At 40.4% G+C, this 25,401-nt stretch overlaps 1 protein-coding gene across 1 annotated transcript in view; it reads left to right on the forward strand.

The window, feature by feature from the left end:
• The window catches only part of LOC149455885 (unconventional myosin-Vc-like), a 194,037-nt gene that overhangs the window by 84,425 nt on the left and 84,211 nt on the right, over positions 1-25,401 (forward strand). The window contains exons 9-15 of the mRNA XM_089685756.1: positions 1,507-1,613; positions 2,367-2,632; positions 5,550-5,631; positions 8,820-8,960; positions 13,794-13,919; positions 19,443-19,526; positions 22,266-22,400. Of these exons, the coding sequence (XP_089541882.1) occupies positions 1,507-1,613; positions 2,367-2,632; positions 5,550-5,631; positions 8,820-8,960; positions 13,794-13,919; positions 19,443-19,526; positions 22,266-22,400 (941 nt within the window). The remainder of the gene's footprint in view (positions 1-1,506; positions 1,614-2,366; positions 2,633-5,549; positions 5,632-8,819; positions 8,961-13,793; positions 13,920-19,442; positions 19,527-22,265; positions 22,401-25,401) is intronic.

Consider the following 25,401-nt stretch of genomic DNA (forward strand, 5'->3'; position numbering starts at 1 on the left):
TGGCAGTGGCTGCAGCATTGGGAACCCCAAAGGTGAACTTATCTTTTAATCACCTGAAATCCAAGAATTGAGGAACATTTGTAAATGTTGTTAACACAGAAGGGTCTGGGAAATTACCATCTTGAAGGAATATTTGAATGATTTAGAGATGTGGAAGTCATACACCAAGCTTATCTGTTGCCTTTCTGTTTGCCATAATTTTCTGCTGAAACCTATCCATTTATGATATGAAGCCAATAGAAGTGTCAACCTTATAGATGGAGGAGGAGAGGGTAAACAGTGCTCCAATGTTTTTCTTATTTAATTTTCAGTATGTTAGTGTGACCATTTATTTTTGCAAACTGACAATTTTTATTAGTTTTCTTACATAAAAAAGCAAAGGACAATCATAATGTAAGGGTACGAAGGTTCTAGAACATGCGTAACCAAAAAATGTCCTCATATAAAACACTCAAAAAAGTTACTCAATAGTGTATTACTAGATGGTTTGAATCTCTGCTGGTTCAATGGGGATCGGCTGAGGTTCGAACCATGTATGGGCAAGCTGGTTGTACCCAAGTTGATTGATCAACTTGAGTACAACAAGCATGTTGGATATTTCATTTGATTATTGCCAGCGGCTATAGCCGCTAGCAATAGTCACTATGGGGTTTATTTACTAAAGCTGGAGAGTGCAAAATCAGACTCCCTTCTGCATAGAAACCAATCAGCTTCCAGGTTTCATTGCCAAAGCTTCATTGAACAAGCTGAGGTTAGAAGCTGATTGGTTTCTGTGCAGAAGGGAGTCTGATTTTGGACTCTCCAGCTTTAGTAAATAAACCCTTATGTGTTCTCCCAGCCAGGATGGCTTTCCCCACCCTCCTGCCAAGAGAAAACAATAGCTCCGTAGGAGGGATTCCCTCATAATCACTGAGGGTGAATGAATAGTCTCACAGGTTCAGTCCTAGTGTATGCATTAGTGCTCCAATCAGATAATGCCTGAACTAATTATAAAAGGAAAATAGTAGAATACAAAAGTGCAGAAAGAAAGAAGGAATAAAGGTTACGGAGGGGAAAGGGGTAGAGTGTGATTTCCACTTGTCATGGCTCCCAACTAAATCTGGAGGTGGGCACTGCCACATACCGTACGACAGGTGCTATCCTAAGCCTATGGGGAATGGATCAGGTGAGGGGAGTTTCTAAAAGGTCCCACAGTTCCCAACTCGAATGTGGATGTCTAAGGAGTCATTTAGGGAGGCAGTTAAGTATTCCATCCTCTTTACATCCCAGGTCCTGGTATGCAATTCATCCAGAAGGGGGGGAAAACACAGAGACCATTTATTTTTATTATATATGTTGTTGCTTTTTTGTGTTTATATTACTCCTGACTATATAAATTGGCTCTCTGGTCATCTCACAGATTTATGTGGTCTATTCTCCCAATAAAAAAAAAATAATGTTATTTTTTTTTTTGCCAGATTAACATAGACTTCCTTCTTTCTTTGTGGCAATTGGCACAATGTTTAGGTTTCAATATTGACTTTCAGATGGATGTATTCAAGGTTCTGTCGGCTGTCTTGCATCTGGGAAACATAGAGATCAAGCGTGTTAGTGATGACAAGTCCTCAGTCAGTGTAAGAAATTCAAGCTATTGTAAATAAAACATTGCTCAGCTAAAAAAAAGTTGATAAAGTCATGTTAACTCCTTCATTAATTCTTCTAAGTTAAATTTGGTTGATCTGATATTAAAAAAAGCTATTTTATATATTTTAACTTCAGATGTACAAGACGTTGGTTATCTGAATATTTTGTACTATGTTATAGAGATCAATTTTATACATATTTTTTTCTGTTATTTAATTAAACTCTCCTAAGTGACAGTTGAACATAATATAATGAAAATGAATGCAACAAGGGGTCACCTATATGGGCTGTGAGCTGCATTAAGCATTTTCATATGTTTTATTACTATAAAGAATAGTGATGTAATTTACACACAGCAGTGTGACGCCCTTTTGGGGTCAAAGGGGGGTTACAATATTTCCATGTATACTTCACTAGATGCTGGATCCACTTTGGTGTCCACTAGCTTAATGGCTCTGTTCATATTGAATTGCTGAGAAATAAGCATTGTATCCAATAATTGTTCTTTACACACCCCTTTTAATACCTTAATAAAAAAGATGGTGAATATATCATTTTTTAATAGAAGAAACTTAATGAGAGAAATGCTAAAACAACAGCAGTGAATGCACTTTTGTATTTAATTTGAGTTTTATGCTGATTAATCTATTTAGCTGTAATTGTCATTGTTCCTATAGTTACAGTACTTTCTGATTTCTACATTTGAAGAACTTTACACTGACCACTCTTCATTTATTTTGTAGAAAGATAACCAGCATTTGCAGATATTTTGCAAGCTGCTGGACCTTGACTCAGAAAAAGTGGCACTATGGTTGTGTAATAGGAAAATAGTTACAGTATCGGACACCGTCATCAAACCCATGACAAGACACCAAGCTGACTATGGAAAGGATGCATTGGCTAAGAAAATCTATTCTCATCTTTTTGACTATTTGATTGAAAAAATCAATAAAGCACTGAGGTTCCCAGGAAAGCAGAATACATTTATTGGAGTGCTCGATATCTATGGGTAAATAGAGTTTATTGCTTTGTTCTTACATACATAAATTGTCCAGGATTTATTAAGCTCATTTCTGTTGTTATGGAGAAACCATTATATTACTTCAGGAGGTTCCTATGGACTCAAGTCAGTGTGATTTAAACAAAACCAGTTGTTCCTCAGACTTCTGTCTTTAGGCAAGAAAAGTCAAGAGGTAGGCTCTTCAGAGGCTCCTCAACTCTCCGTAGTTTCACTTCCTTCCACTGTTGATGGTGCTTCTCCCAAACTGCCTGACATGATTAAAGTTGAATTTTATGCAAACAGCTAAATCCAGAGCTAAAATACTGTATTTTCCGGCGTATAAGATGACTTTTTATACTTAAAAACATACCCTAAAAATCGGGGGGTCATCTTATACGCGGGGTATACAATGTGAACCTTTAGCTGGCTCAAAACGAAAGTCCCTAATCTGTCAGCCCACTGTATGTGTGGTAATACTGTATGTACAGTAGCTTCGGCTACATACAGTATACCGCGCTGAGCCAATCACGGCGAGTGATGTATTCTATTGAATACAGAGCCTGCTCGGATTGGCTGAGGTTGTAACATCATCAACCCGCCTCTCTGACTCTGAGCCAATCTGAGCAGGTTTTGTATTCATTAATAGAATACATCGCTCGCCGTGATTGGCTCAGCGCGGTATACTGCATGTAGCCGAAGCTACCGTACATACAGTATTACCACACATCCAGCGGGCTGACAGATTAGTGGGTGTATATTTAATCAAATCTGATGTTTATTCAAATCTGATGTTTTTAAATGGTGTTGTCTCGGAAGGGGGGTAGTCTTATACGGCGAGTATACCCCGAAACCTATGTTTTAACTGGAAAATTAGGGGGTCATCTTATACACCCAGTCGCCTTATACACCGGCAAATACGGTACACATTTGGGAGCTGTCTTATCTGTCAAATGATTTGTATTTCTCTCCATCTAGTCCTGAGCTTCAGACAGCCCTGATTAGTAGTGATGGGCCAAACATCCCCTGTTCAGTTCGCAGTCAAACATTCGAACCTACCGAAAGTTCGAGCGCGAACTTTGAACAGGGACAGTTCACTAAGCGGTATCTTACCGCATGTGAGTATGCGGTAAGATACCGCACAGCTACTACAATACTGCATGAGTTATATTATTACGTCATGCAGTATTTTAGCAGTGAAGACATTCTTTTATGTTTCAGCTGTCAGTGGGGATTCCCACTGGCAGCTAAATATAAAAAGGATTGCCAGGCAATTAAATAATTTTTAACAAAATGGCGTGGGGTCCCCCCCACATCCATACCTGGTATGGATTTTGAAGAGAACCCTCCGAGCCAAAATTATTTTACAAAATGGCGTGGGGGTCCCCCTCAAAATCCATATTAGACCTTTATCCGAGCATGCAGCCCGGCAGGTCAGGAAAGGGGGGGGGGAACTAGCAAGCTCAACCCCCCCCCCCCTTCTGAGCCATACCAGTCCCTTATCTGGGCACGCAGCTCGGCAGGTGAGGAACCATACCAGTGTAGGTGGTGCAGATAGACCTGAAGTAGGTCTATCTCCTTAATTAATGTAGCAAACACCACTCCCAACGGTTTCCTGAGCCATTATAATGGTACAGGAAGCTTAGTTCATTCCTTGGTGTCCATTAAAAACAGAGGTGTTAGTCTTTTATATTTGAAAATCTATGTGGAATCCACGCTGGCTCATCAAGGCCCCTCTGTGTAGTGTTGTTCTTAACTCCAACCTAACAGAGCTCCCACCCTGAGACATACACAACAATTAAAGTGGAAATGCAGTCACAAAATTAAGTCCCGATAGACCACTCCATGTTGGTGCATTTTGCAGGTATAGCTATGTAAAACATTAAAAATAAGTGCCTATACTGTTTAAAATCCAGTGATATACCCTACTCTGCACATGCTCAGTTGCTCTCTATTTTTTGGCACTGTGCTGAAAATGTAAAGGCTGATCTGTTGACAGTCTAAAGATTTACTGCTGCTCAGGGGCTTTGAGCTTCAGCAAAATGGCAACCTCCAGCAAGAAGAAACAGGAACAATGCTGGAGGCAATTTACAGCACACACTAATTTTGGTAGCATAATTAATGTGGAATGTATGGTCCTTGCAAAAGAACATTATTCTTTATTAAATTGTTATCAAGTTGTTGAGTAAAGTTCCGCTCTAATGGCAGGTGTGCCTGAAGGTATCAAATTCGTCCTTAAATGTGCAAAGGCATAACAGAAGGCCAGCACAGCACAACGTTTTTATTGCTGTCTGTGTCGCCGTTTGGGAGGTCCACCCTCACTGTTGTGGTGTCAGCAGGATAGACAGCAAGGGATAATCTAAGATTTTACAGTGATCATTGTATCAGAAGTAAAGAGGTGGGGACATTTTTCAAAGGTGGAATTTCCCATCATTTTCCACTTGTTTCATGTCATGTCTCCGGGATAGGAAGTGAAAGGGTATCCCCCCTATGAGATCATGCGTGGTATGGTTCTCACTAACACAGGAAAACATGGACAGCAATAAAAATCTGACAGATATTCTACCCTTTCACCACTATAGTCTAAAAAGTTTTGGCTAGAATTCTACTTTAATGCCCAACTTTAGCCAAAATATATTTTTTTTGTTTGGAGTAAGGAAAGGTCAAAACATCGGGATTTTTAGTACCATCTGCGGGTCAGATTGTCCCTCATGACCTGAGTAAGAAAGGGTTAAAATTCTGAGAATATTTTCAACTGCACTGCTGTGCCTTTAATGGACGTCATGAGTACAGTGTAGAATTGACGCAAAATATTCCAAGTGGGATTACAGATAGAAATAAAATCTTCCAGCACTACAAATTAGGGTTTGATGGCTATAGTCTTTTTTTTCTGAACGAGTTTATTAAAACGTATATCTCTTCAATGCAGGTTTGAAACATTTGATGTCAATAGCTTTGAACAGTTCTGTATAAATTATGCAAACGAGAAACTACAACAACAGTTCAACTTGGTAAGTACTCAGAATGCAATGTCCAACGTAGCAAACCATAGAGACCAATCAGATCACTTTTTGAAAGGGGCCTTCATGGCAGGATCCCCAGGTATTACTTACTTTAAAAGATAAATTCGCCTTTCATAACGTTATATGTTACACCCATATTCAGGATGTAACTTTTTACGAATAGACCGGCCCCCTCTCCCCCACTTTCACAGCTAGCGAGGGTCTTCTAGCTGTCAAAAGTTTTAAAAAGTCTGTGATTGAGAAACTACAAGTACCAACAGCCTTAGTGGTTGTCGACTTGTAGTTCTTAATGAACTACCACGTCGCTGTGGAGTGTCATGGTAATTAATTGATTCTTCCTGTCAGTATAACTGCTTGCCCATACATCTCGTATGAAGTATGAGCATATTTTTTTTTTAAATCACTTTACCATCCATTTTGCAGTACAATTTCATGTATAGTGCATTGGGTTGCCATTTGGAATTAATGCGGGAACATGTGCGATTTTGCCTGTGTTCCTGCAACGCACAAATATGAAAGTAGCCTCACGCTTGGTTCACACTAGCCCACAGGCTGCTTGTTGGTGCAGGAATTGTATCTGGTCCCGCACCCACAATCACCTGCATTCGAATCTCGTTGCTCATGTGGGACGCATGGGGTTGCATTTTTGACACGTTTTTACAATGTTTGCGCTGGGTTTTCTAAAGAACATGACTCAAAAAACTGCACTAAAAATGCAATGCAGGTGTGTTTTTGATATGCTCTTCCATTGATTTCAATGGGGAGGTGTGGTTTTTGTTTTTTTTTGTTTTTTGTTTTTTTTTTTACCACACCAAACCTACACCAAAAATGCAGCAAGCATGACTTTGAAAAACGCACTGGATCCGCAAGTGATCAGTGTAAAGAGTTCAATAGGAATACATGGTCACATGTTTTTCTTCTGCCTTTTTTAACACAAAAGCAGAAGAAAAAAGATCGGTGTGAAAGCAGCCTTAATGGTGACAAGCAGTTTACTAGTAGCACGCTGTATTTTTGGATTTCCCTTAATGTCCCACAGAAAACGTTATAAAACGTTATAAAGCCACGCTGTTGTCATTCCATGCACTGTTTACTTAAGGGAGTGTATCTTCATGATAACCGTGATCAACTGAAATATTTAATTCTGTAGATACCATGTACAGTTGAAAAACAGGTTTTGTGGGTTAAGTAATATGGAGCCATATTACTTTACACTTAAGTATCAGTAATCCCTGTATGTACTGCTTTTAGGCCTGGTTCACACTAATGCAGTTTGTCCATTTTGCAGTCATACAAAAAGGAGACAAGCGAGTGCACGATCAGATATAAAGCAGCTATCATGAAAGGATAAACCCCTATTATCCTCAAAAAATGAATAAATGGTAAAATGCAGCGCTATATAATGAATCAATGAGCAAATAAAGTGACAAAAGTGACCAGAACAGAAATGAAGCACATATGGTTATACGCTAATGTGAACAGTAAGCAATAAAGTGTCTCGCCAAGCATATGCGAGAATGGCAATTAAAAATATATACATATAAGTGACAATCGTGAATAATCCAGCATATGTGGAATAAAAGAAAAATAATAATAAATATAAATAAATTTAAAAAAAAAACTCAGTGAAATATCTGTGCACGTGACTCCGTGTAAGGGATTGTTGTATGAATGCACTCACCAGAAGCGCATATATATTGCGCATAAAATCATATCCAACTCCTTTGCGGTGGAAGTAGGCAAGGAACTTCACTGGCTTCTAGCAGCATACAGGGAAGACCACTGGCTTCTAGCAGCATAAAGGGAAGACCACTGGCTTCTAGCAGCATACAGGGAAGACCACTGGCTTCTAGCAGCATACAGGGAAGACCACTGGCTTCTAGCAGCATACAGGGAAGACCACTGGCTTCTAGCAGCATACAGGGAAGACCACTGGCTTCTAGCAGCATACAGGGAAGACCACTGGCTTCTAGCAGCATACAGGGAAGACCACTGGCTTCTAGCAGCATACAGGGAAGACCACTGGCTTCTAGCAGCATACAGGGAAGACCACTGACTTCTAGCAGCATACAGGGAAGACCACTGGCTTCTAGCAGCATACAGGGAAGACCACTGGCTTCTAGCAGCATAGAGGGAAGACCACTGGCTTCTAGCAGCATACAGGGAAGACCACTGGCTTCTAGCAGCATACAGGGAAGACCACTGGCTTCTAGCAGCATACAGGGAAGACCACTGGCTTCTAGCAGCATACAGGGAAGACCACTGACTTCTAGCAGCATACAGGGAAGACCACTGGCTTCTAGCAGCATACTGAGAAGACCACTGGCTTCTAGCAGCATACAGGGAAGACCACTGGCCTCTCACAGCATACAGGGAAGACTCAGAACACTGGCCTCTCACAGCATACAGGGATGGCTCAAAGGGTCCCTCTCCACCATAGATGAAAGATGCCAAAAACGATGTATACCACCTTAAGGGAAATGGTCATCAAAAAGATGGTATGTCTCCATAAGTTCAGCTTGTAATTCATAAAACCTTTTTAAGAGGAGATTGAAATCATTGTCATTCTAAGCTACACATCTGCAGCCTGCACTGCTTCCACCCTCACTACACAACGGACCAGGACAAGGAAACCTTCCTCATACTCTGCTATGTCTCACCAGCTCTCCCTACTGTCTTGGAGGACTTGTCCATTTTGCAGTGCTTTTGTGGTGCGGTTTGAGTTTTTCACATGCGTGTTTGATGTGTTTTGCATTTATTTATTTATTTTGTTTGGAGTTTTTTGGGCCAACTTGTTGCTGGGCAGATTAAAAAAGCAAAACGTGTCAAAAACACATCAAAAATCCACTCTCAGGTGTAGTGGTCATGCAGAAACAAAGCAAAAATAACCCAATGGTGCAGTACAAAACAACTCCTTTATTCACTAAAAATAGCCACTTACAGACTAAAAGTAAGTCAGAAAGCCCAGAAATGTTGCAATAAGCTGTAAACACTGATGAAAACCAGGACAGTGCTCTCACCAAACAAATGGCGCTCCAGCGTCACTACGGTTTCGATTACGTCACTTCCAGTCGCCTCACAGCCTCGCCCTAACGTGTTTCGTCATATCCGACTTAGTCAATATTGTCATGTCCCTAAATTGTTGTATTCCTTACAAAAGTATTTTCATTTTTTTCCAGCATGTGTTCAAGCTAGAGCAAGAGGAATACTTTAAGGAAGATATCCCTTGGAACCTCATAGACTTTTATGACAATCAACCAGTGATTGACCTCATTGAAGCAAAGATGGGGATTTTAGAACTACTAGATGAAGAATGCTTGGTAGGTAGTTTTTTTAGCCACATAAAATGATTTATTTCATTGTCTGTTTTATATTTATTAGTGGTACCCATGGCTGATAGTTTTTCTACATTGACCCGTCACACTTTCTGTTTTTACGATTTAAAGTATTTGTTAATCCTTACATACAGGGGTTGGGAAAAAAATGAAAACGCTTCATGATTTGCAGGTGTAAAAGTGATGACATGTTTCATGTTGAAAGTGGAAGTGATGTAACATTCTTTTTCCTCCGCTGTGTGATGAGACACCTAGCTAACAGGTGGAAAGCCTCACTTTCATCATTCAGTGAGTGCGCTGCTAGTAATAGAGAGTCATGTCAGAGCTTACTGAGTTTCAAAGAGGGCAAATTGTTGGTGTCCGCTTATCTGTGTCTCTGTGACTGAAGTTACCAATTACTTGCCATGTCTCGAGATACAGGATCAAAGGTTATGACTGTAGGATATTGTTATTAGGATATATGACTACAATGACGGTATATACAGTTTCCAGGAAAACATCGTCTGATAAGCATAAGTGCCATCGACATGGTCAACTTAATCCCATGAAGACTGAGATTGAGCTCTGCAGTCTTTCTTGCAGCAGTTATTTTCCTATTCCGGGTCACAATGTCCTTTTGTCTCTTTCGGTCAGTTGACCATGATGACCATGCTTATGCTTATCAGATGACGCTTTCCAAAACGTCAAAAGTGAGACTTCCCACATGTTATCTAGATGTCTCATCACACAGTGGAAGTAAAAGATTGTTACATCACTTCCACTTTCAACGCAAAATATGCTGTCACTTTCACACCTGCAAATCATGTGATGTTTCCAATTTTTTGTCTAACCTCTGTATACCTACTGAAGTGACTAGCCTCAGGTGATATACAGAAACTAAACAAATGCTCCTACATAAGTTGTACCTGTTTATCTACAGCTCTCTTCTATGTAGTCTTCTATAGCACACAGATCAAAAGCTACTTCTGAGCTGTCAGGAGGCAGAGCGAAAATCTGACGTCACACATTGTACAACATAGAGCAGAGAGCTAAGTGTAATTGGAGCCCTGAATGGAGGGAAATAACACCCTCCCCCCTCCATCTATACAGTCTCATAGGGAAACATGCACAGTTGAGGTTGTCAATCACAGGCTGTGTGCTGGGGGGTGGGGGGCAGGCTGTCTCTCAAAATTGTCTGGGGAGCACACAGGCTGTCAATAGTTACTTATGCAGATAGCAGAAGAATGAGAGAGCAGACTGAAATCACACTAGGTGCTGTGGATTGAGGCAGGTACATTCTATAGAAGGATATGCTTTTAATTTTTCATTTCAGAGGTTTTCAACCACTTTCACACAGCTGCATATATTATTACCCCATAGTATACTCCTTGTATTGTTCTCTTATTTTCCAGTGTAGATTTCAGGTTAACTGGTTGCTGTAAGGTGACAGAAAGCACTTTATACGTTTTAATGAAAATGTCTATTGTGAAATATTTAACAGGTACCACAACAGGTCTGATAGGACTTTTTTATCCAGTAGACGCTACTTGACCTGTCTGTAATATACAGTACCTATGTGTTTTCACTCAAGAAATACATTCCTGTGTTATATCCTTCTAAGCTGCTGTTTTCCAAACTGCCGTCCATGTGCCAGATGCGGCCTTTGGCTTGCCTATCCAACCCTTTGGGATCTATTCCTCCCACTGATTTGACAGGGATGCGCAAATCATAGCATCCAACACCCAGGACATGCAGTTCTGGGTGCCACGTAGGTGTTTTGTTTTTTTTTTACATGTAGCCCTGCTGCGGTCAAGCAGCATGGTTTATACTGGGATATGCAGATCCTCCTGTTATGATTTTTTAGAACTGACAGTCGGCTCTCTAATAAAAGCATTCATAGAGGCTAACTATCCGCTGGATTGCTTTTACAAGCAGTGGGAGGGGATGCTGACGCCCGCTGATCATAGAGGCGAACAAAAAACAGAACCACTCTATTTGCCTCTATGATATTGGAGTGATCAAATGCTTTTAACCCTTTTGCTGCCAGATCTGTACGTCATACGGACCTGACAGCGAGGGGGGCGGGGGGTAAACGGCGTCCCCACTGTGTATTCTGGGCTCTGCGGGCCCGGGGCCATTATGCCGGGTGCAGGCTGGTGTGACCCAGAAAGAGATGTGTATGACATCACTTCTGCATCTCCATGTCACTTTCCCCAGCTAGAATAGCCAGGGAGGAATGTATTCCAATGTGATCTGCATTGCAATACATTCAGTATTAAAGTGTCCCTGTCCCCCCGTGCTTGCGCACAAAGGTCCCACACACACAGAAACAGCGATCGTCCCACGCATATGAGGTATCAATGTCAAATCATGGGCGGTAATTTTAGCATCAGACCTTCTTTGTAAATCTAAAGTGGTAACCTGTAAAGGCTTTTAAAGCATCGCCTATGGATAGTAAAACATACGGTGTTTGTTTCCGTGGCACAGGCATGCGCAGTTTTAAAACCAGACATGTTTGGTATCTACTTGGTGTAACTTCATCTTTTATATTTTACTAATCAATTGGGTTATGTATTGTGTTTTTTTGCATTAAAATTTTGAAAAGGTATTTTAAAAAAAAAATGCATTTGAAACACCGCTGTGCAATTACTTTGTGACATAAAAAATTGCAACACCCACCATTTTTTCTCAAGGGCCCCTGCTTTAAAAAATATATAATAATTGGAGGTTCCAAGACATTCTCTAGCAAAAAATACTGATTGTTACATGTAAAACAAAAAGTGCCATAAAAAGCCTGGTCCTTAAGTAGTTAACAAAGCAGACACCGGAGCTTGATTTAGCTGTGTGCAAGGGTAACCTGGTGGAATAAAGTTTTTTTTTCTTTTTTCTCATTGGGGTCGGTGCCTCATTTACTAACTCAGCAGATGTGCTTCTCCTGAACGTTAAAAGCCTGACACTCCCCTTTCCTGACGAGCATCCAATCGGTGCTCATCACACTGCAAGGCCTGTCCCCTCCCTGCTAGTCCCCGGGTGTGGTGCAATGTTAAAAACATTAAAAGTTTAAGCTGCCACAAAGTCTCTTTCCTTTTTAAAAGCCCCAGACATTCCCAAAAGTACCTCTGCCTAACGAAAAAACATCAACTCTTCTTTGCTATCAATAAAAAACTTATTTAAATATGGTTTTGGCTAAAATAGATTTTTTTATCAGTTTAAGTAGATAAGGGTCAAGGAGATTGGGACCCCAATTTAGTCCCTTGGACAAGTAGTTTTTTTTTTTTTTATTTCACACCCCTGTATGAGGTACTATTGCCCCCTCCGACACACCAATGAGGCACTGAAAAAATACATAACCCTAACTAAGAAAACTAATGGGGCTTTAAAGGCACCATACCACAAATTAAATGCTCAAAAATATAACCAACACATCTTTATTGATAAAATACAAACCACGATTGTGGTAATGAGGATTGAGCAACCAAAATGCTCATCTTAAAAAGCATGAAATTGTTATAACACACAAAATCAACATAATATATTACAAAATATGGCCTTTATATGGCCTATAGCATACAGATTATGACTGACATTTTAGAACTGACAGTTGATACTTTGCTTGTTACTCCAACGCGTTTCTCGGGACACAGCCCACTTCTTCAGGGAGACAATGTATATAATTCTAAAATTATACAAAAATAGGCCGGAGAGATAAAGGTAAGCATATAACATATTGAGAAAATAATAACAAACATAACAAACATTCTATTAGCATTTACCCATTGATGACATCAGTGAATTTGTTGGAGGTCAGTGGGAAGCATGAACATTGGATCCAAAGAGGAGGGGAGAAAGAAGGTCCCTCAATCAGAAAAGTAGATGTACACCAAATGGACAGAGTCATATATCCACTATTGAAGCTGAAAAATCATCAAAAAGTCAAGATGTTTAGAAATGTCCCAGAGCATACAAACTACACCCCTACTTCCCAAATTAGTTGTATATCAAAGCCCTGAATTCGGGACAACAAAGAAAAAGGATATATACTCTATATATAAAGAAACTAACAACTTCATATTATGCCATATAGTTAGATTCTCATGTTATTCTAAAGTACTATGAATTTAGTTCCACCTTTCCCCCCTAAAAAAGGGGAAACACTGTATGTGTATCTATATATGGATCTCAATTCAGTACATACCACATCCAAAGAGTACTTGCATCCTCAAAAACTCCAAGCAAAAAAGGTCTATCTGGCATCAACAAAAGTACAGGTCCTCTTTTTGGTATCAACAGCAATCCAGATCCTCTCTGGGAATATAGCCACAAAATTGCTACTTCAGCTTACAATCTTATATAGCAGACTAAATCACCAAATTGCCAGCGTTCCCGCCGTAAGGCGCATGCAAAGCCGCGCCATTAATATACGTGAGTGACGTCACGACGTCAACGCGTCACATGTTGTGATGTCCGAAGTCACGTAACCGCGGACGTCACGGAAATGCATAGAATACATGAAGGAAAAAAAACCTTGAGTCTTTAGAACCACTTTAAAGACCCTGGTCTGGGCAGAACCTTATAGAGGTGTACATCTTGTTATGGATGCTAAAATCAGGAGAGTGAGGCAGCTTCAGGATTGTCTTTTGTACAGATTAGAATTCCATTTCCCGGTTATCCAGGATTGAGGTGTCCTGCAGCAATGCTTTGAAATGGAAAGCCCTGATCAGCTCTTGGTACTTAGCCTGGGAGCAGTTGTGACACTTTTTGTTTTTCTCTCCTGTGGTACATTGTTACTGTACTCCATCTAGTAGATATTATCTGCATTCATTGCACTGTATTTAACAGCTACCCCAGGGTACAGATGACAACTGGCTGCAAAAGCTGTACAACAACTACGTTAATAGGAACCCCTTGTTTGAAAAACCAAGAATGTCCAACAGATCATTCATCATCCAACACTTCGCAGACAAGGTAAGCTAATAAAAGACGCACTTAAAAAGAAGAAACACGTATGTGGACTTCAAGGGGTTTCATGAATTAAATTCAGGTATACATTGTAGATGTGATGTACAAAGTTTCCAGAGTCACAGCAGCGAGGAGATGTAGCAAAAAATAGATTATTTGGGGAGATTTACTAAAACTGGTGCAGCTGTGCATGGCAGCCAATCAGCTTCTAACTTTAACTTATTCATTTAAAGTATTACTAAACCCAGGACCCTGCATCCACGATATCTGGTCTCCCACAGTACACATGGAAGTGCAATAATTTTAGTAAATATAAACTGCTAAATACCTTTTCTCATCAGAAGTTAGAGCAGTCTGGTGATTTCTACCAGTGTACAGCAGAGCACTTCATTAACCTCCCTAGCGGTCTGATTATGTCCATATTTCTGTGCTCAAAGCGGTAAATTTTTTTGAATGGAAATATGTATTTTTTTTATTGTAGGCCTGTAATTTTTAGGAATAACTCACTGAAATCTGTCCGAACAAGAGTCTAGTAAACATCCCGGGTATGTTAAAATTTGAAACGCAAAATCATAAATTATAATTAATAATAATAATAATAATAATAATCATAAAAAATAATAATAATAAATGTATTTCAATAATATAATCAAATTGAAAACTGAAATTTGAAATATAGCGCCAAGTTCGCACATCGCTGAGCAAAGTCGCAAAATCGTTTTCAGTGTCTGATGACGAATTTCCCCACGAATCATTATCACTCAATTCTGCAAGTGGTTCTGATTTACTATCGCTGTTCTCTAGCTGGTCTAAAACCGATTTTGACCTAAAGGGACGCTATATGGACGCCATGGACATTTCTCAATTTCCAGGCAGAAAGAACGGTAAAAATGCAGGCAGGGCACAGGACAAAGCACTCGGGACAAAATGTATGTGAAATGGTTTGATACAGTAATGTTTTACTATGTGATTTTAGTGTATTGAGTGAATGTCACAATATGTCATTTTCAAATTTCCCGCCGTTCCTGATGCTCACAGGGGACGGAACCCAGATGACAGATGCCAGCATCCGCCGGAGTACATTGCAGGGGACACTGCAGGAGGGACATCGCGGGAGCCTAGGACAAGGTAAGTGACCGAGGGATCCCAGAGCATCACCGCATCACCGCAGTGTAGCTCGGGGTTACCGCTTTTGGTACTGAAACTTTACCCCGAGCTACACTCGGGAATACCGCCAGGGGGGTTAAAGCTTGTAGGATGAGTTTTCATTATCCTCTAGCTGTCCTATGAGGCTGCATAACCCCTGACCCTCTCTCTGGACAGTACTGATTGGCCCTGTGCTGATCACATGCACACTCCCAAATGAAAAAAAAAACCTCAATACACTCTAAACTGAGCATGTGCAGAGTGCCTCCTATAGCTCTGTACTATCAGCAGATGGATTATGGACAGTAGACAAAGGTAAGGAACAGAGAAGACAGGATCAAACAGACTATTTACACAATGCAGAGGATTAACCCCTTAGGTTCTGCAATGAGTATACCAAGCATGCTTTACTGCATATACAGACTGATTTTACTGTTATGGTTTTGGCAACGCCTTAAGCTTTGGTAATAAAGCCTAGAAGCTGATTGGTTTCTATGCAGAGCTACACCAGATTTTGCACTCTTCAGCCTTAGTAAATAACCGCCATATTTTCTAAATGGGTAATTTGCTGTATTTGTTGCATTTCCTTTCTGAAATAAGTCCATAACAATGTCCTATAAATGAAAAGAGAAGTGCAGTCCAATTGGTTAATGTAATACAGGTGCTTGTATTCATTTAAGCCCCATTCACAGCTGGGTGTTTTGTAGCTCTAAACTCATGATTTTCAATTGTGCCTATTTGCCTATTTAGTGTAGTGTTGCTTGAAGCTCGCAACTCAAAAAAGTACTTGTGCTTCTATGGAGTTACAAGCTTTGGGCATTTTTGGTCCCAATAAATTTCAATGAGAACACCCGAAGATCAAACAGAGGCACAAATAAGCATGAAAAACACTCTTAGCCCATATTTTTATTCCCTAGTAGCTAGATTTCCAAAAATTTAGCATAATGCCTGTGAAATGCTTAAAAAAAGCGTGCAAAGTGACCAAAGATGCTCAGCTCAACTGTAAATGCAGCCTTACACACACACACAAATACAGCTCCGTACTAGCGGCAAGTGAGCAATCCCAGAGGTATTAGAGTGCTCTGTTAGAGTTTTCTGTTCTTTTGCATACGTATTTATTCATTAATTACTTCTTATAACAAACCTATGATATAGAAAATGTAAGGAGTTCGGTAGGATGCTATGTTCATTTTCACCTCTAGGGATTTTCACTAGATATAATGTATATACTAATACAGCTAATATAAAATATATATATACAGTCATGGCCGAAATTGTTGGCACCCTTGATATTTCTCCAGGAAATCATGTATTTCTCACGAAACGTATTGCATTAACACATGTTTTGCTATACACATGTTTATTCCCTTTGTGTGTATTGGGACAAAACAAAAAAAGGGAGGAAAGAAAGCAAATTCGACATAATGTCACACAAACCTCCAAAAATGGGCTGGACAAAAGTATTGGCACCCTTTCACAACTGCGGATAAATAAGAATGTTACAAGCATGTGATGCTCCTGTAAACTCACCTGGGGCAAGTAACAGGTGTGGGCAATATAGAAATCACACCTGAAAGCAGATAAAAAGGAGAGACGTTCACTTAACCTTTGCATTGTGTGTCTGTCTGTGCCACACTAAGCATGGACAACAGAAAGAGGAGACGAGAACTGTCTGAGGACCTGAGAACCAAAATTGTGGCAAAATATCAACAATCTCAAGGTTACAAGTCCATCTCCAGAGAACTAGATTTGCCTTTGTCCACAGTGCGCAACATTATCAAGAAGTTTGCAACCCATGGCACTGTAGCTAATCTCCCTGGTCGTGGACGGATGAGGAAAATTGATGAAAGATTGCAACGCAGAATAGTCCGGATGGTGGATAAGCAGCCCCAAACATGTTCCAAAGACATTCAAGCTGTCCTGCAGGCTCAGGGAGCATCAGTGTCAGCGCGAACTATCCGTCGACATTTAAATGAAATGAAACGCTATGGCAGGAGACCCAGGAGGACCCCACTGCTGACACAGAGACATAAAAAAGCAAGACTACAGTTTGCCAAAATGTACTTGAGTAAGCCAAAAGCCTTCTGGGAAAACGTCTTGTGGACAGATGAGACCAAGATAGAGCTTTTCGGTAAAGCACATCATTCTACTGTTTACCGAAAACGGAATGAGGCCTACAAAGAACAAAACACAGTACCTACGGTAAAATATGGTGGAGGTTCAATGATGTTTTGGGGTTGTTTTGCTGCCTCTGGCACTGGGTGCCTTGACTGTGTGCAAGGCATCATGAAATCTGAGGATTACCAAAGGATTTTGGGTCGCACTGTAGGGCCCAGTGTCAGAAAGCTGGGTTTGCGTCCAAGATCCTGGGTCTTCCAGCAGGACAATGACCCCAAACATACGTCAAAAAGCACTCAGAAATGGATGGCAAAGAAGCGCTGGAGAGTTCTGAAGTGGCCAGCAATGAGCCCAGATCTAAATCCCATTGAACACCTGTGGAGAGATCTTAAAATTGCTGTTGGGAAAAGGTGTCCTTCCAATAAGAGAGACCTGGAGCTGTTTGCAAAGGAAGAGTGGTCCAAAATTCCGGGTGAGAGGTGTCAGAAGCTTATTGATGGTTATAGGAAGCGACTGATTTCAGTTATGTTTTCCAAAGGGTGTGCAACCAAATATTAAGTTAAGGGTGCCAATACTTTTGTCCAGCCCATTTTTGGGGTTTTGTGTGACATTATGTCATATTTGCTTTTCTGCCTCTGTTTTATATTTGTTCCAATACATACAAAGGGAATAAACATGTGTATAGCAAAACATGTGTTAATGCAATACCTTTTTTGTGTGAAATACTTGATTTTCAGGAAAAATATCAAGGGTGCCAACAATTTCGGCCATGACTGTATATATATATACTGCTCAGAAAATTAAAGGAACACCTTGAAAACTCATCAGATCTCAATGGGGAAAAATTACATTTTCCCTGGAAAAAGGCACCACTGAGCTCCTGGACAGTCTGAGGTGCACCCTGGCAGCGTCGGACGGACCGAAACATGATATCCCAGAGGTGTTCTATTGGGTTTAGGTCAGGTGAGCGTGGGGGCCATTCAATGGTATCAATTCCTTCATCCTCCAGGAACTGCTTGCATACTCTCACCACATGAGACTGGGCATTGTTGTGCATCAAGAGGAACCCAGGACCCACTACAACCAGCATAGGGTCTGACAATGGGTGCAAGGATTTAATTCTGATACCTAATGGCAGTCAGAGTGCCATTGTCTAGCCTGTAGAGGTCTGTGTGTCCCTCCATGGATATGCCTCCCCAGACCATCACTGACCCACCACCAAAACGATCATGGTGAATAATATTACAGGCAGCATAACTTTCTCCATGGCTTCTCCAGACCCTTTCATGTCTGTCACATGTGCTCAGGGTGAACCTGCTCTCATCTGTGAAAAGCACAGGGTGCCAGTGGTTGACCTGTCAATTCTGGAGTTCAATGGCAAATGCCAGTCGAGTTCTATGGGCCCACTAGAGGAAGTTGGGCCCTCGGGGCACCCTCAGGAAGTCTGTTTCTGATTGTTTAGTCGGAGACATTCACACTAGTGGTCTGCTGGAGGACATTTTGTAGGGCTCTGGCAGTGCTCATCCTGTTCCTCCTTGCACAAAGGAGCAGATACCAGTCCTGCTGATGGGTTAAGGACCTTCTACATTCCTGTCCAGCTCTCCTAGAGTAGCTGCCTGTCTCCTTGAATCTCCTTCATGCTCCTGAGACTGTGCTGGGAGACACAGCAAACCTTCTGGCAATGGCACATATTGATGTTCCATCCTGGAGGAGTTAGACTGCCTGTGCAACCTCTGTAGGGTCCAGGTTTTGCCTCATGCTACCAGTAGTGACACTGGCCCTAGCCAAATGCAAAACTAGTGAAAAACAGTCAGAAAAGATGAGTGGGGAAACAAATGTCAGTGGCACCCACCTTTAAAACCATTCCTGTCTTGGGGGTCATCTCATTGTTGCCCATCTAGTGCACCTGTTGTTAATTTAATTAACACCAAAGCAGCTGAAACTGATTAACAAACCCCTCTGCTGCTTAACTGACCAGATCATTATCCCAGGAGTTTAATTGACTTGATGCTAAACTCTGATTAAAAAGTGCTCCTTTAATTTTTTTTAAGCAGTATGTATATATAGGAGATCAGTTATTATGTAATGATTGTTATACAGGACTGAAAAATCATTGGTCCGCGAATATTGTTTTATTTTTATTATTATTTTTTATGCAGGTTTTTGTGTATTTGACACTGTCAGTATTAGAAATAATATAGATGATAATCTTTTGTGCATCATAATATATTATACTGTCTAAAGCTGCATGTTTGATCTGCACAGGTAGAATACAAATGTGATGGGTTTTTGGAGAAAAATCGTGATACTGTATATGAAGTATTGATCGATCTGCTGAAAACTAGTAAGGTTTGTGTGATTTGCTACCTTGTTCTTTTTTTTATACTTGCATTGAGAAACTTGGAAACTATGAATTCATAGACACAGTTTTTGGGAGTTAATAGGAAGGTCTTCGAGCTTGTTCACACCAAATGCACTCCTAGTCCTTTCCAGATACGTTTCTGCATGCGCGTTTTTAAGGTGTTTTTGATGCGTTCCAGTGCATTTCTGGATGCGTTCCAGATGATTTTTTCTTCTTTTTTCAGTTTTTTTTCCCACTGTACTGGGGTCCGGTGCTTTTTTTATGCGTTTTTGATGCATTTTACCACGTTCCAGTACAGTTTTGTGCAAAAAAAATGCAGCATGTTCTTATTTTTTTTCTAGAACTGGGATGCACTGGAACTGCAAGCACTGGTGTGAATTATGGCATTGAAAACAATGTAACCTACTTTCTTTACGTTTTGGATGATGTGATGTGAACTAGCCCTCAGTGTTGTATCTAAATTTCTGTGCAGAGTCTTTGAGTTATCTTCCGCTCACTAGGGGGCGCTGTAAGAAGCCTTCCAATGTGCAGAGGATTACAGGAAACTGCTGCACAGTGCAGGGATTGGCTGCCTTTGCCTCATGCAGGCCTGTAGGTCTGGGATTGGATGTTCAGCATGCACCTATTGTAGTTCTACTGGAGTCCTTGCTTATTGTCAGTCTTGATATAAAACATGTTAACAGCTCTTACAGTTAAACATGTTACAGCTCTTTGTAAAAGTATGGGGCATCATGTATGAAAGCTCATAAATCATAATTAGGGATGCACTGAAATATCAGCCGTTAGGAAAAATGTAGCCGATACAGGGGACTGTGTGTGCTGCGGATGTGTGTGTGTGTGTGTGGGGGGGGGGGGGGAGGCAACAGAGAAAGACAGGAGAGGAGCAGTGTACTGTATACAGTGACTGGCTGCTTATATGTCAGTGCCGGTTTTAAAATGTAATTACCGGCTTTTTTTTCCTTTACTATAGCTCAGAAATGGAGCTGTCATGCTCGGAGGGCTAAAGGAAACAAAGGGGCGGGGTCACCCAGTGACATTACCCAGTGACCCCGCCCCTTTGTTTCCTTTAGCTTCTGGTAGAGTGACAGCTCATTCTCTGAGCTATAGTGAAGAAAAAAAAAAAAGCCGGTAATTACATTAAAAAACCGACACTGAAATAGAGTGACAGCCAGTGAGGGAGCCTCTCTGTATACACTGCTCCTCCCTCCCCCCTACAAAGAGGACCTGTCACTTATATGCTATCACATAGGGGACTATTGGTCTCCTATGTGATAGCAATACAATCATAAGTTAAAAATAAATAAATAAAAATATACATTAAAGTAGAAAAAATCCTACAAAAAATTGGAACCTCCCCACCCACACATATGCATACATTTTGGTTTCGGTTTGGTTTCGGCCACGTGCATTCTGAATTTTCGGTATCGGTTTCAGCACCAGTGATTTCATTTCGGTGCACCACTAACCATGATGCTAAAAAATATTTTAAAACAAAGACAAAACTAAGACAGCATCTCAATTAAAGTGTAACTAAACTTTTTTTCCTAAAGTTTTGGATAGAGTGAAGAGGGATTAGAACACCTGTCAGGTTTTTATTGCTGTCTGTGCCCCTGTTAGAGGGATTCACTGTCTGTATTTGACCTCTTTAATGTTATCAGCACAAGTGAAAGTAAAAGAAAATCCCAAACTTTCTGCTTTCCCAGAACAATAGAGGAGAAATCTTCCAATGGGGATACTAGTTCTGGCAACCCTGGTGACAATCAGGAATTTTCTCTCATTTCCTGTTTCAGCTATGAGACAGGAAGTAAAGGGAAGACTCCCTTATGAGACAGAGATGGCAAACAAAGAAAAATACTGACAGAAGTGACAATTTTATCCAAAATGTAAAAAAGTTTTGCCTTCTGTTCTACTTTAAATACATTGTGTCAACATAATCAACGAGTAGAAGCTGTTCACCAAGCAAAGTAGCGTTTGCTTTGAAAGTTGTATGTTTGCCTATCTTAGTAAATAAGGGTAAGCTGTGTTCATTTCAAATACCCAATCAGAGCACTCCAACGACAGCTAGTAAAGCCTGAAGCAATGACGCCACCCATAGGCTCCTATGGGCCATCCATTGTTGGTGCTTCCTCCTCTCCCCTGCAGTCGCGCTGGCTGACCCAGGGGAAATGGATCACGTGACCGGACTAGAAGAGCCTGAAAATAGGTAAGTATATACTGTACATCTATACCCAGGTTAGTGAGCATAGGTGTTAGGAGGGAAGAGGCAACCTTTTTAAGGCTAGTTAGGTGTATTCTGGAATTCCACTTTAAATTACTTGTAATTTATTTGTGAATTGCGCTCAAGTTACAGTAAAATTCCAGGCTTAGCATATTCATTACAATCTGACTACACAATCGCTGTACAATCAACGTTATATCTACCAAAACAGTGTAAAATGATGGCCTACCTTAACTATCCAATCGAATGACATGCAATCAGGCAGGCCCTTGCACTACATACTTATTGGTAGATCTAAAGGAGATTGTACAATCAGAATGTATCATGTGTGGTGAGTTTGGAAGGCAAAGATACCCTTTAGCAAATGTTTCATAAAGAAAACATTGAAAATAGAAAAAAAAACAAGATTCTTCAGGTTACACTAAAGGTTTTGATGTGGTTTTTTTTCACCAAATCTTTGTGGTCATTATCCAAGGCTTGTTTTTTTTGTTTCTCTTAACAATCCTAGTTTGACCTGTGTGCCAGCTTTTTTCAAGACAATACACCCAGCACTCCACAGTATAGTGCTGCCATCAAGGTGAAGTCTGCACGGCCTGTCATAAAGTCTGCAAACAAAGAACTGAGGATGACAGTTGGCAGCAAGGTACGGTCTATACAGAACACTCTGCCGAATGCTGTCATGTTATTGTAATGGAACTGACCCCAGACTGCACTTGGGTACTTCCGTTAGACTACCCCTTCCCCATCCGAACACTGACAACTTGCACCACAGCCGACCATACAAGACTAGACGACACCAGTCTTGAAGTAAACCAGGAAATAGACTACTTTATTTTCACACAGATACAAGATATATACACTCAGGGGACAGTCTCCCCTCCCTGCATAATGACACAGGGAGGGGCAGTCTACATTTAGTAACAAGAGATACACCAGCAGACAGTCCCACCAGGAGGGTTGCTGGAGACACCCCCCACCAAACCAATACACATAAACACATACATCCCCTAATAGTTTGCTCCCAAGCCTGACAAACAATAGAACAATGGGATGCAGCCACATAACACCAAACAATCCACAACCCCCACCCCACCTATATATGTCTACAGAATATTAGGACAGATCACCCTGTACCCCTAACAGGCAGAGGGTGACTTACATATAAGAGGGATATGGGGAGCTGAGACAGGGGTCTCCACACCTCTCCAAAGTGAGCTGGGTTCCATGGACCCCCCACCCAAAGTGACTCCCGTCACAGTTATCATAATCACTTTCTGCTCAATCTGTATCTAGGTCTTCAGTGGAAAGCATCATTGTTAAGCCATTGTGTTTTTATAATAGCTTTACAAGTAACGTATGTGGACATACAGTACCCGTTTATTTAGTAAAATTCCTTTCACACTAATGGTATAGTTTACCACCACCCTGAAAACCGATTGCTTTTCAGTGTTGAAAGGAGGTTTGCAGGTGTTCAGGAGGCAAAACTGCCAACGTATGACGCCTGTTTTTATTTTTTATTGCTGAGTAGCTATTTTACATTGAGGGACCAAGACACAACTATGAACCAATCAACTGGCTCATGCTTGCAGATCGAAACTGTTCACTTGTATGGGAGAATTTTACAGCTGGTGCTGCCTGTCAAACTCTGCATGTAGCATTGAAGTAGAACTTAACTTTTTTCAAAGCAAACTCACCCATCCATCCATGTCTCCATTTTTTATTTTGCTGAACAATCACTTTGAAAAACAGATTCATATAGCATTTACTTCCTGGAATTCATCTGCCCTTAGCTCAGGCATGCAGACCTAAGGGTGTGCTTAGCTGAGAAAGCTCCTCCTCCCGGTGAAAGGGAAAAAAATGCCCATGAAGACTCCTGGGATGTATGACATCATTTGCCCAAGGCCAGAAACCAGGAGGCAACTGAGGAAATATTAAAAAAGGTTTAAATCAAGTAAATATAATAAATCTTCCTATTTATTTACTAATGCTAGCAGAGTTTAGTTCTGGTTTTATGTTGCCGGACCACGATGCAAAGAATCCCTGCCATGGCAATGTGCACTCTTCTGAATGGCACCATGTCCGCTTGTGGGTAGTCAGGGGGCAATAAAATGTGGATATTGTTCCTCCTGGGTATCTCATTCAGTAATATGATACTGCCTTAAGATCCAGTGCCTAGAAAAAGGGATAGCCCACATGACGCAACGTTTTTTCTTGGTGTCCCACCTCCTATATGTGAGTCTTATTCAGGCCATACATGGGTCAAATCCCGAACTAATTTTCTTTTGAAAATCAGAAACTTAGTTTGGTTTGTAATCCGATGGTGCCACCATTGATTTTGAAATTCGACCAACCCAGCCTTTCATTTCACCTCGTGTTGCTACAGAAAATTATTTTCATGGTCAAGAATTTTCTTTTCTTTCCAGGTCACAGCTCATGCTCATTTCTTTTTCAATTACATTTCTTGCACGATTCTCCCATCATTGATTAGAAATTTGTTAATTTTCAAAAAATTTCCAACATGCCTGATTCAATGATCACTCGAAAATTGTCCATGCTGTGGCCCACTAATGGTGCGAAATTGAGGGAAAGTTCTTAGAAAAGATTTTTGAAAGAAAATTCTTTCAGAATTTGACCCATGTATGGCTGGCTTTATACACCAGAGGTCTTTTTACCCCAATGAACTCAACACAAGAAGGATTTTATTGTGAGTACAAAAAATACCATTTTACTTACAAAAGTGTTCAGTTCACCTACCATACATCAGGGCTGTACTACTTTTTGTGGCCAGCAAGTTGGACAGCCCTGGCCAATATCAATATTGCATAGATGTGAAATTGTGTTTTTGTTTTTTGCAGGAAATAGTTATAAAACATTTAAAGCCTTTTTTCTCACAAGTATTTTATTTAACCAAGTCCGGACACTTTCACCCCCTTCCTGTTCAGGCCAATTTTCAGCTTTCAGTGCTATCACACTTTGAATGACAATTGCGCGGTCATGCAACACTGTACCCATATGAATTTTTTTGAGACAGATAAAGCTTTATTTTGGTGGTATTTATTCACCACTGAGATTTTTATTTTTTTGCTATATAAATGAAAAAGTCCAAACATTTTGAAAAAAAAAAGTGTTTTTCTTATACAATTTTGCAAATAAATAATCTTTTTTCATAAATCTTGGCCAAAATGTATTCAGCTATCTTTTTAGTAAAAAAAACCCAAATTAGCTTATAACCAAAAATTATAATTTTTTCAAAAACATTTTTATTTTATTTTTTTATAGTATTATTTGTTTTTTTCTTCTTTTTTTTTTTAACATACCGTCACCCTAGCAGTACAGTGTCACCATAGTGACACTGTACTACTTGTGGGGGGTGATGAAATTTTTTTTTTACACTGATTGCTTTTACACCCATAAAGGCTGTAAAAGCAATCATTTTTCCTTCTCTCTGGCTGCATTCTTGCAGCCATTGAGAAATACTGTGGGAGCTGTGATTGGTCACAGCTTGTCACATGGTACAAGACTGTTGTGAATAGCATTGTACCAAGTGACCTCTGTGATCATCCACAGATTTCACTAGTAGTAAGCAATGATGTCAGAAGTGGCATCTTGCTTATTACTATTCATGTAATCACTCATTGGCCAAT

Source organism: Staurois parvus, unplaced genomic scaffold (genome assembly GCF_062004578.1).
Source record: "Staurois parvus isolate SC_StPar_1 unplaced genomic scaffold, SC_StPar_1.0 ptg000385l, whole genome shotgun sequence".
NCBI classification, from domain to species: Eukaryota; Metazoa; Chordata; class Amphibia; order Anura; family Ranidae; genus Staurois; species Staurois parvus.